General features: G+C 39.0%; 1 protein-coding gene across 6 annotated transcripts in view; it reads right to left on the bottom strand.

Moving 5' to 3' along the window:
* Nucleotides 1-1,313: 1,313 nt before the first annotated feature.
* The window catches only part of nfic (nuclear factor I/C), a 71,312-nt gene continuing 59,732 nt past the window's right edge, over nt 1,314-12,893 (bottom strand). For all 6 annotated transcript variants that reach the window (XM_084067597.1, XM_084067594.1, XM_084067595.1 and 3 more), the window contains one exon: nt 1,314-11,345. In XM_084067597.1, coding sequence (XP_083923723.1) covers nt 11,325-11,345 — 21 coding nt within the window. In that variant the 3' untranslated portion in view covers nt 1,314-11,324. The remainder of the gene's footprint in view (nt 11,346-12,893) is intronic.

Genomic DNA, 12,893 nt, shown 5'->3' with positions numbered 1-12,893 from the left:
CCACAAAGGCAATACATGGGGGGAAATTATGTATTTCTTAAAGCACTTTGTCTTTAGGAAATAATACTTAATTAAGAAATTCCTGATTGCTGATCTACTATCTAAGAAAAAGCATAAAATACAGCACAAAATAATTACTGTTTTCACATCTGATTATTCAGATTATCTGACAATACTACAATACAATGCATTATCAATAGCGTCAATGCACAGCATTATCTATTATTTCCAGTGTAGAGTGTGGCTGCTAACACCCTCTTCATGAGACTTCAGCACCTTGGACAGTGACAGTTTCCTACAGGGTAAAAGGTTAGGTCAGGGTTCTTAACTTTGGCTATTGCTAGAATTGATCCTTTTACCGTAATCATAACCATACAAAACCCATGCATGAACTTAACTAAACTGAATTAATTAAACCACACCATGTATTTGTCAGTGGTGCTGTCAATATCATTCTTCCATTCCTGCACTTTGTACAGAAGTTACTGTAATTACTTGTGTCTTCATCAATCTAGTTGTCTTATCAGGGACTGATTAGGCCATGCAGGACACTAGGTGAATTAAACTTGGAAACTACTTGGAAAGACGGGTTGTTCAGTTGGACAACCCTGGATTAGGTCGTGGATTAGGAAAATCAGGATTTTCACCACCAGCTGTTTCAGGTTTGAAGATGGGACACTCAGGCATATCTTCTTTTAAATCTACTTACCTGCAAGTCTGACATACATTAAAGATGGCAGGTCTTCTCTGCAAATCAGTTAACATGACATTTTAATCAGGAACATTTAAATTTTGATTGATGAATATTATAATTATACAAGACCTGCAACTGCTATTGAATTGCCTTATTGCGATACATTCTAAGAGGATTGTCTGAGAGACAGGGATGGAACTGTATGAATATAGTAATGGCGTGTTTCTGTCCATGTCTGCCTCACTCCAGTCTCTTGTGTGAGTTTCCTGAGGCTCTTTTTAACAGAACTGATGACGCTCCATTTTGAAGTCGATCTCAGGCTGTGAAAAACCTCAGTATTTCGATCCCGTTTCTGTTCTCCCTCCAACATTTGATTAGCTCCATTTGTGTTTGGACCTCTAAATTGTCATGCTCTGTCTTCAAGCATTCCTGTTTTGTGGGCCAGCTTACCACAATAAAACCTACGCTTAAATAGCTAAATATAAATAAAGCAAAAACTGGATTTATGGAAAATAACACGAGCAAATTGCTCCCTGTAAGTTAAATTAAACTGAAAATCACTTAGATATAATCTCAAATAAATGGAACTATGTAGAAATAATTGGAATAACCAACACAATTGAGTTGTGGCATAGCTTGTTTATTAATGGTATATTTTGCATAGGGAAACATACTCACTTCCAGTAATGAATTCATCAGCATCTGCTGATAGCAATGGCTGAATAGGGTTATAATGAAATATTATCAAAGCTCTTAATATTCCCCACACCAGCTCAATAACATCAGTTCAGAAACATGTTACTCTTAAGGCCAACTGTTAAGCCTAATTTATATTTCATCTTACGACTGTGTCACTAGTTAAAATGTACTGATTTTCAACAAAATAATTTGACGCTTTTCAGTGGAAAACCAGTTAATTTTGGTAAAGTATTCATTTACTGTATTAAAAAAAACAGAAAACTAATAAAAAACTTCTCTAAGCCCCCTGAAGAGGGAATATTTTATTCACTGGTCACATCATTTATGTCATATTTTATGATCCTATACATAAATCCTAAACTGTATGCGTAAATGAAGCCTTCGAGCAAAAATTCGAAATATTCAAAAGTCAAGTTTATGTTTATAACTGACTTTTGTTTCAACTAAAAAACTAAACTGAATCATTCTTAAAACTGTTACTGATGTTATGTTAGAGTATAGCTGCTCTGTAGACATAATTTTTCAACACCTTGAGCTCAAAATTTGTACTGCAGTTAACAGCTGGCTACAGTATTTGATCATTTGGTTACACTTCCGAGCGGGCAAATTCATGCACATAATTAATGCCTAATTAACACGTAATTAAAGATGAATTCATCATTAATTAAGTGTTAATCAAGTAGATGAATTTGGATTGCAAGTGAAGTCTTACCGATAATTTACTCCCTTTTCAAACGTCATTAGATGGTCCAGATAAATTCTTATTCTGTTAGCCCACTTTAGTGCCAGTGTGAAAGGGAAGTTAGCCCAAGGCAAAAAGCTCTACTAGGCGAGTTTACAAAGATTTACTTTTAAATGGCTGTCTTTAACTAATGCTTAATTTATACACTGCTGTATGACAAAGTATAAATCAGGCTTATGGAAATTGTGAAAAGGCAAATTTCTCGTGACTCTGGGCTTTGTCGTCTAATAGCAGAGCTGTTCCTCCTTATGTTCTCTCTGGTGTGGGGGACATATGTCTGGCGGCAAGCAAAGCAGTCCTTTACAATAATATTATCTGAAAAGTTATAATGAGAAAAAAAGTCCTTAAAATATGACACTGCATTAAAAATGTTCTCTGAGAAACAAATAATGTTTCTTCCCTTCTTTAGAAACTGTCTACAGCACATGGAGAAAACTGCGTGCAGAAACAAAGTACCAACAGATACAGAAATGAACCAATAAAGCACTGCTGTCAGAGGAAAACCTTGTATCTCTAAAAAGTCAGAGTTTACATAATTAAGAAATATGGAAAATTGTTATTTTCCAACTTTTGTATATTGTTGGAACTACATAAAAATTGTTTTTGTGCCTGTGCCAGGACCAGGAAGCTTAGCACATAATGAAAAATTCAAGTATGAAAATAAAAAATGGAAACTGCCAATATTAGAGTTACTTGGTTTTCAGTCAACAGCAGCAACAGAGTGGAGTAGAACATAGGGGAATCACATAAACTGTTATAGAAAAGAGCCCTCTATGAAAACCAACATAACACTTTAATGTTTCAATAGCTAATTCCAACCAGCCTCCATACCTCTTATTGCATCCAGCCATAAGTTTGGAGAGATCTGAGTCATTCCTCTGCCAACAATGCAAACAGAAATAATCAAGAACCATTATAACGTTGTACTTGAAACACCCAGAGACTTTTTTTTGTTGTTGCTAATAATGCTAACAGTGATCATCCATAACCATTATAACGGCTAACAAATACTTTAAGAATATGTCAGAATTAGTTATAATTGGTAACAATTCTAGCCAATCATTGTTAGCAGTACTAGCGCCAGTGTGCTGGTGTTTTTCTAGCTAACAATGCTAACAGTGATCACCCAGAACAGCACTTAAGTTTGTATCAGAGTAATAAATAAAAAAAATAGAGAGAATTCTGAAGACATAAATCTGTGTCCCAATGGAAATCTCCATCTAACATGGATTCAAATGAGATGATCTGTAATGATGTGCTTTGTCAAACTGCCCATTGTTACAGTGCATATTTCTAAATGAAAGTGGAAAATGTGGTTGTTTTTTTTCAGCTCATCTTTCACACTTCTAGTCGGCCCTTTTTTTCTCCCACTTTCTGTTCTCTCTATTTTTTTTTATACTCTTTGGTTTGTATGGCTTGTCACCTCAGGACCTGCATGGCCCACTTCTATTGGCCAGGGCTGGTGATGACCTCATCGCAGACCACCATCCCCTCCAGACTACGATGTGTCATAATGACCATGCAGTACAGTATTTCAATACAACAGTACTGCACAGCTTAGCGTACAAAACAATTCAAATTAAATCAGCAGTAACATAATAGGCACTGCTTGTTGAAATCATTTTTGGTTTTTTCAGTTTTCAAGCTGTTGACCTGCTGGTTTATTTAAAATAGAGGAGAAGAGAGAAAGTGAACACCGTCCATGCCAACTGGGATGGGGCAATTTCTTTGACCTGATGAGAGAACCATGGAAGGCTAAACATGGAGGTAGAACATCATATTCAAAGCAAATTTTCATCAACCCTAGTTCAGTCTCATGCTCTCTCTGTCACCAGGTGGTCACTTACAATGGTATTGTTGTGTTACATAGTTTGAAATGGCGTTACATTGTTTAAAATGGTGCTTTTCTTGTAGAGCGGTTTTGATACATCTTGTCACCAGGCCAATCAACCTTGGCGTTCGTTTTTCACTGTTCGATCACAATCATCCATTTTGTAGACAGAACACAGTAAATACAATTTCTCGACCTGGCATGTTGTTGTCATAATCAGCATACCCAGACAGGGTGGTGAACAGCTAATCAAAAAAAAATAAAAAAAAATAAACAAACTAATATGCAAGATGGTGGTTTATCTAATCTGTACTATTTTGATGATGATGACTGCATAACAGGCTGATGGGTAAAACAAAACAAAAAAAGGTTTTGAAGACCACAAATAAAAGCCACTCAGTGACAACAGCAGATCCCAAGCACCATTTAAACCTCACTTTGCATAATAACACTGATCACCTCTCTACTGAAACAGCACGGTTGACCATCTCTAAACCTCAGAGGTATACTTTCACAATGCTGTGGACCTATCATGTCTATCATATATCTGATTGGTATTTGTCATTGCGTTAAGAGAAGGTAGCCGAATCTCTTTGTGCATTCAGTCTGTGGTTGTATGATTAGACAGTTAGACGGCGATAGTACAGAGTGATAGATATGAAGAAGGATCACACTTCACAACCTGCTTCACCACAAATTCAGTTCCATGGCGTTCCATATGTTGGCAGCCTGTCATTCAATTATGCTTTTCAAGAGCCAGACAGACAACATTTTGGCTTTGTTAAATAGAAACATTATTGGCCATCTCAATGGGTTCTTTGCAAATACCGTTTTTCCTGTTTGAGGCATAGCCATAGCATACTGTATACACCCAACAGTTTGGTGAGTGGTCGTTTTAGTAGCATCTAACTCCATAATGCTGCTCCATGGGTATTGCTAATTAACTAGTGATTCAATGCGAGCTGATCTAAATGTCTTATGGATATGTTTTCTGGGCAGACGTATTGGATATTTTCCAGTGAATATTTCTTAGTTCCAGATAAGGGGCAGCAACTATGCTCAGAATACAATTCCAAACAATTCCCTTTATCAATTAGCTCTACCTCATCCATTTATTGTTGTCTATGAAGAATTGACCAAAAGAAGCATGTGGGGATTGAGTGACATTGTAATTTCATACTACAACTCACTCACAGATTAGTGTCAGCTATTTGTTGATTTATATTAGGACAGACACGCTCACAGATAAATAAGTAGCTATGCTGAGGCTCCAACTTTGTCTGGCGTATCTGTTCTGTCAGTTATCTTGTTTCTTTCTGCTGTTCTTGTCTGTAGTCTTTGAGGGCTGGCAACCTCAGTCGCTGTGTTGCCATTATGCTGACAGTTAATTCACCTCACTAACCACAGCATACACCCAGTTAACCATACCATCTCCATCACCGCCTCGCACATTTCTTACTCACTTTGACATACTTCACATAATTTAAAGCTTTTCTTCATCTCTACTGTTCTCAGCAACAAGCAACAAATCACTGATTAAAATAGTTTGGACATGGTGTTGTTTAGTAATAGCCATGTTAACACCACAACCCTGCTATGTTGTTTGATGCCAAAAGCTACTGGTTCTACAGAAGGACCAGTAACACGTTACTACCTCAAGTACAAAATGGACAAACCCTCTCTTTGCTTGACTTTGGCAAGAAACGTCCTCGGTTAACAAGGGTGACCAACACAAATGAAACTAACTTCAAGCTGAGAGGCTCCTGTTCTTTAGTAGAGACAAACCATTAGTTTTCAACACACCATATCTCTTCTATTAATCATTTCTCATCTCATCATCCTTTACACAGTTAAATCTTAGCATCAGTCCATCCAGGTTTCTTCCATTACATGGAACATAGTATATTCTGTGGCTTGGCCACTGGCTTTAAAGAGCCCAACTTACACACACAAACATGGACAATCTTAAACATCCTATACACATTGTATCCTTTTGTATCGATATGCCTATATTGTACATAATATTATACACACTATTGTGTTGAAAACTGTAATAGTTCTACAAGCAAAGTAACAATAAACAAATAAAAAATAAACTAAAATGAAAGCCAAGTTGAGTAGGCACAGACTATGCCTAATATAGTGTTTAGTGCATGCATCAGAATGAAGCTCAAACCTCACTTATGGCCTCTTTTTAACATCCTGTCACACGATCAGTCACATGGTCAAACTCAGCCAATAAAGAAATGGACGGTGTTCTGCCGGCCTATCAGAAAGCTGCAGAACCTTGGAGCCCACCAATAGCTGACAGGCATAACTCTAAACCTAACCCTAAACTTATAACCTCGATGCCTTATCCATTTCATGGAAGTCATACTCTGTGTGGCTTGGCCACAACCTCAAATGAACTACATGTTAATACAGTACATGAACAATACGGGCATAGCTCAACACCTGACAAAATATTCACAATAAATAGTAAGACTTTCTGAACGGACAAGGTGCCTTTCTCCAACACTATTATGTCTATGTACGTATTTAATACTTCTTTATACATTAAAATTGCTATGGCAGCATCGCCACAGCAGAGGGGAAACAGAGCTAACTACAGACTCTGAACATGGCTTTTTATTCATATCATATTGTGAATATTTTGATCAGGAGTTTCCACCATTTCCACAAGATCTCTCTTTTACTCTTAGATCTGGGATTCTTACCATTATCTCTAACCATTGTGCCATTATCAGATCCCAGGTAGCTAGCCATAACTACACTCTTTACAGAATGTCATTTTCAGCACATCCAAGGGGGTCGTTCACACATTATGAAATGTTTCAACATATGTTAACGACGGGTTGTCAGAAGCACATTTTGACACATGTTGCTGTTACACATTCTGTTGAAAAGTAACATACACTGTAAAATCCTGAGTGTTAATTTAACCACATTAACCCTAGCATCCCCATCTCATCTGGGGCAAACATTCGGCGAAAACAGCAAATCTAGAAGCTCGACGCGTCGTAGAGCTTGTAGATTGTTTATTTTCGGCGAAGATATTTGGTGTAGAGGGGAAAAGGAGGGGGCCTGAAATAGACCCCTGGGGGTCTATCTCCGAGAGTACGCAAATGGGACTAAAATGGACCCTTACAGGTCAATTTTCTTTTTCCATTAGTACACTCTCTGAGTTAAATTAACACTGAGGATTTTACCATGTACACAAAGAGATGCACAGAAGCTGGTGAAGGCGTTCCACGGAGAGACACTTGGGTTAGTATTGTTACTGACAGACCATTTGAAGGATCTCTTTTAATGGACCATTTTCTCCTAACCTAAAAACTGTCTACCAGCTAAACTGGGCAACAACAAGCAGTCACACATGCAGCATTTTTTTCTGTTTTTGTATTTTTGAAATGTTACCAGTTGTACCAAGAAAAGAAAAAGAATGATCACTTTTCCTTAATAATGTATCATTGTTATTTAACTAAAGGCAAGGCACATAATGTGTTTTATGAAATATCGTGCAAAAGAGAAGTTTAACAACAGGGCTATTATTAAAATCCAAAGGAGTAGATTTGATAGGGAATCACTCTTCCATATAGCGCCCTCTGTTGTCATACAGAGGGAAAGAGAAGAGGGGGAAGAATGAAGGAAGAGTATCAGAAAGAGGGAAGGATTAAGAACAGGATCAGGAGGGAGAGGTATCATCAGGTTGAGCCATGCATTCTTTAGGTCAGCACAGCGACCACAGCAGCACCATGCAGTTTACATCAGCTTTCAGCTAACTTTAATGCCAAATTTATATTCCATCATCTGACTGTGTCCTGTGCCGGAAATATCCGATCTACAAGCTCAGAACTCGACGTGTTGTGAGCTTGTTGATTGGCTATTTTTGGCATGGGACACCGTCATACAAATAAGTATAAATCAGGCTCAACGCACCTTAACCCAAACCCTCTTCGAAGCCAGTATACGATCCAGGTCATTGACCATATTCACACGGCTGCCATTTTGCTCTTACATCATACTTGGGGAATGGGAAACTCTCCCGAGGATGGTAAGAGAAAAATAGCCGCCGTGTGAATATGGTCGATATCAGCACCTTCTTTAGATAAAACCTAACCTGTAGCAGTCATAGGCCACTGCTAACTTTAACCCTAAAAAAACCTAGCGGTTCAAACAAATTTCACTCTCACACAGACCACCCTTACCAGCAAATTACTGTACAATATATTGGTTTTCAAGAGCACAAGGCCTTAGAGGTTAGCATGTGGCAATTAGATATCAAACACTTGTAGAGTGCGAAATACAACTTTGTTTAAGCAGCCTTCATGACCTCTCAGAAGACCCGATCTGAATAGACGAAATGTCACAAGAAAGCTATCTTACTTTTGGTACCTCTGCTGGAATTTTAGTATTGAATGATCAATGCAAATAAGGTCGTTTCGGCCATACAACAGACTGCTTTACGCATGCTGATGATGTGTTTCACAATTAGATTTAGTTTTGACCTAGTCTCAGCCAAAAGACCTTTCATAATGATTCAGACCTCTTTCAGATGTCTGACCATAAGCAATATGCAGGAGGTAACTCTTCATTGTTCCTTTCGTCTTGTTTAACTGTGCCTTTATGGTCGTGTTCTAACTTCTAATTGATGTTTGGTATATATTGGTATTTACTTTGCATAAGACCTGTGTCGAAGTTTCCATTCTATGTTATATTATGTGAAACGTTTAAACAAAGCTGTTTCAAAGTTGGATTGCCTCAAATCGGGCTTGAAGAATGTACAGTAACTTATCCACTGTAGCTTTGTGTGATCTATTCTTGGCATGTTGCACAATAGAAAACCCAACGTGCTGAAACCAACCCTAAACCAAATCAAGCATTATTTCTTTCTTCCATCCTTACATCCCCCACATTAACTCGTAATTTCGCTGCCATGGTTACCATGGGTTACAGCTTTAGAGATATACGCCTCCGTGCTTTCAGCCCTGGAGGATAGGGTCAGGGAGGATGAGGGTAGGATGAGTTCTGCACTTGAACCACTCATTATTTAGGGAAGCATTCTAGAACTGGAGAGGGAACCTGGGTTTTGTGCTCAGTTCAAAGTTCAGCTCATGTACCCTGCTGTCAAAACCATTGACAACCTCTTACAATAACACAGTAAAACCCACCTTTGCTTGGCAACATGCCACACTACTATCACGCCAAAAAAGCTGCTCGAAAAAAAAGTGCAATGCCTGTTATATCTAATAGTATTACACCTAGATACAAGTACAAACCCCTTTCCCAAATAACCAATACTGAGTCCACTGAGACAATCAGGGGACAGAAAATCTACACACGAAGTCTCCTCGGGTAAAGAGCAGGGTATGAGTTGTTGTGGAGATACAGGAACCATATTCACATTCTTGCACACAGCCACACACAAATGTCAGAGTTTCACATTCTGACACACACATCGCCACACCATGATAGAGTTTCAAACACACGCGCTAGACAGAATTGTCCGGCATCACAATCAAAGCTATCTTGGCATTTCAACATTACTAGTCTTCTTCTACCAGCTGTTTCACAGCGGTAGCTCAACTCGTCGCAATTCTTATCAATCAGGCATTGTGCACAGATAAAGGTCCAAACGAGGGCTTTTTAGCCCCCTGCCACCCACAGTCCTGTTCTAGAATATCTTCATTCATATAGTTTTTTATATAGAAATTACTTTCACCATCGTCACTTAACCCATTCAATCCGGGAACGCATCTACAAATGTCTTCTAAATCCTAACCGTTTTTTGAAAAAACGTAGGTTTCTATATCAGTGGATCTCAAACTTTTTCATGTCAAGGACCCCCAAAATTATATGTATTTGGCCGCGTACCCCCATCTCCAAATATTTTGTGCCAGGGACCCCCCAGAAGCAAAGATTTGAGTTACAAATGTTCGCTTTAAAAATATATATATATTCAAAGATTTGCACAAATTTTCCACGATTTCTCAAAAATAGCAGATCTACAAGCTCATAGTGCGGCACTCGGTGCCGCGCTATGAGCTTGTAGATCTGCTATTTTTTGAATAGCCAAATAAATCTTAAAATGACACAGAGATGCTTTCCCGGTCTTAATGGATTAAACAGGGCAAGATGTTCATGGAAAAAAAAAAGAGGTACACTATTTTGGGTGTACGCCCTTTTTTTGTTTGGCTGGTGCCCCTGCCCTCCAAAATATCTGTGCACCGTCCCACTAAACCAGTACCACTGTGTATGTATGTAACTGTAGCATTGTGTGCCGTGTTAGAGTACTGTAGGCATGAACATATAGTTCTTACATTCCACCGTGATTCGTCGTTTCGTCGAATTTCAAAAAAACACAATCAAAACAGTCTTAAGAAACATGAGCCTCTGAAGAAAGCAACATGACAGGTATACAGGCCGATGATGATTGTCAATAAAAAGGAAAGAGAAAGCCTCTGTCTTTTGGTGGGATAGAGAGCAACGAGCTGCGCTGTTTGAACTCCAATTTTCCCCGAGCACATCCAAAAACATAGTGAAAAGTGCAAAGAAATAATATATCAAAAAACTGGATCTCTCACACTCTCTCTTTCTGGTTGATTCAGAAAATAAGGGAGGCTTATTTGCATATATAAGAAGCAGCACCTGCAGCGGAGAGGGGCATTCTGAGTGTGATGAGGGGAGGAGAGAGGGGGGGGGCGCGGGGGTATACGGGCTAATGTCCTTCCCAGTGAGGAGGCCTCAATGTTTAGGAGGGCAAAGGGGGCCCGGGATAGAGGACTAACCATTCTGGGGAGTGGTCAGGGGAAGAGAAGGAAGGTGTATAGAGAGATGTCCTGTCCCATGTACTGTAACAAACCTTGTTGTTGTTGTTGCCGTGTTGGGGATATTTTTAGGACCGAGGCCTCGTGGGATTCGGGTAGAGGCCTGAAATCTGGCCGGCTTCACGGCTGACAGTTCATGTGGGCTGCTCTGCACCGAACACCCCCCCCCCCCGCCTTCAATCCGTCGCTGTTGTTTGAATATCACAGGTTCTCATTGGTGTTCATCTCGCCGCAGCCATTTTTTCCATCATCATCACTCTTTGCATTGTGTTTGGTTTGGGGGTGCCCGCGGTTCTCCGTCTCTCTCTCTCTGTCTGTCTGTCTGTCTCTCTCTCCATCCAAAGGATGTCTCTAACATGTTTAGGTAGATACACATATATAAATATATTCAGATGTACATTTATATATGCATAACAAACACATTATGCTTTTGTATGTGTATTTTTCGGCTTGTGTTTTCTTGACAACATAATTGCCTCTCCTTCAGGGACATTGCTTTGTCGTAATAATCAGCCTTCTTCTAAAGGTCACTCAGTTGCCCAGGTACCAAGACTGAAACAAACAGAGAAGACAGATTCAGGTAAACAACAAACAAAGACATTTGGAACATGTAAGATAGTCAGCATTGTGCATGAATGTGTGTGTGTGTGTGTGTGTGTGTGTGTGTGTGTGTGTGTGTGTGTGTGTGTGTGTGTGTGTGTGTGTGTGTGTGTGTGCGTGTGCGTGTGCGTGAGTGTGCGTGTGCGTGTGCGTGTGGGTGTTTGTGCGTGCGTGCATGCGTGTACGCAAACAGTCATCTTTGGCTTATCTTTAAGAATAAAATAAAATACAAAATATAAATAGTAGTACATTGTGCTCTCTTTCATTGTTTGAACCATCTGCATCAATTAGCATAAAGTATGACAGTTTGCAAATGTTTACGTTTATAAACCTCAAAATATGAAATCGATATTAACGCAAGAATCTGTGAAAGGGAAATCCATTACAGAAGAGCAAAGCAAAAGAGGGGAGATTGAGAGAATGATTCACAAAAACCACTCAGATTTTTTTTATGGTTTTGCATTGCAGTGTTCATATATTATGTCTGCATCAGCAGTAAACCATAGTAAGCCTTCATAAAGCTATACAATATGAACAAGGTCACTTTTACGGCACGGCGCCGAAGGGGCCATGCAGCTGTCTAGCACAGGGTTTGTCTGTATCTCTGTCCCTATCTTTGTCCCCGCAAAAGCAGACCAATAACAGCATCAGCTCACGCGGCCTCATGCGTACAGCGCAGTGTTGATTTCGGTGACTAAAACTATGACGAAAAATGTTCGTCGACTACCTTTTTTCACTGACGAAAACTAAATAAAAACTACGCTACGATGACTAAAACTGAGACTAAATATATTGACAATTCCGTCAACAAATAAAAACTAGAGTCATTTTATGCTTCGTTGAAACGCTCTGAAAATAGCAGATCTACAAGCTCACAACGTGTCGCGCTGAGACGCGTTGTGATCTTGTAGATCGGCTATTTTCAGCATGCAACCAAGTGTAAAATCAGTCATTACAACGCCATCAAGGCCCGGCAAAATACATTTTAGTCGACTAAATCATCTGTAGATTTAGTCGACTATAATTGGATGATGTTTAGTCGACTAAAACTAGACTAAAACTGAAACATTTCAGATTACTTTTTAGTTCGACCCAAAAAAAGAAATTTGTTGTCTGCCTGGTATCCATACTAGTGAAAACTAGCAACGCATGAAGCGTTTGAGCTTGCTATTTTCACTATTTTATAGAATTAACAATAATAATAATAATAATAAAAATGTGCATTTGTTATACTGTATGTGGTGGGATTCGGGACACTGAGCCATTTACTGTAACTGCGGATTAATTTAGCTAACTGTCTGCAGCCTTTTCAGTTGCACAGCCTGCCTTTTAAACAGGGCTCCCTCGTAAAAGAGATCTTGTATCTCAGTGGGATTTCACCTGTATAAATAAAGGTAAAATAAAAAACATTTAAAAAAAAAAACAGGGAAACCAAAAGTTATTAGACTTGTTGTTTTTCTTACGGTCACTTGTGGATTGATTTAAAAAATCTCCACGTTT

This window comes from Gymnoscopelus microlampas (assembly GCF_963454915.1).
Source record: "Gymnoscopelus microlampas genome assembly, chromosome: 9".
Classification (NCBI taxonomy): Eukaryota; Metazoa; Chordata; class Actinopteri; order Myctophiformes; family Myctophidae; genus Gymnoscopelus; species Gymnoscopelus microlampas.
Note: the sequence above shows the minus strand (reverse complement) of the source record. Positions and strands in the feature narration are given on the sequence as shown.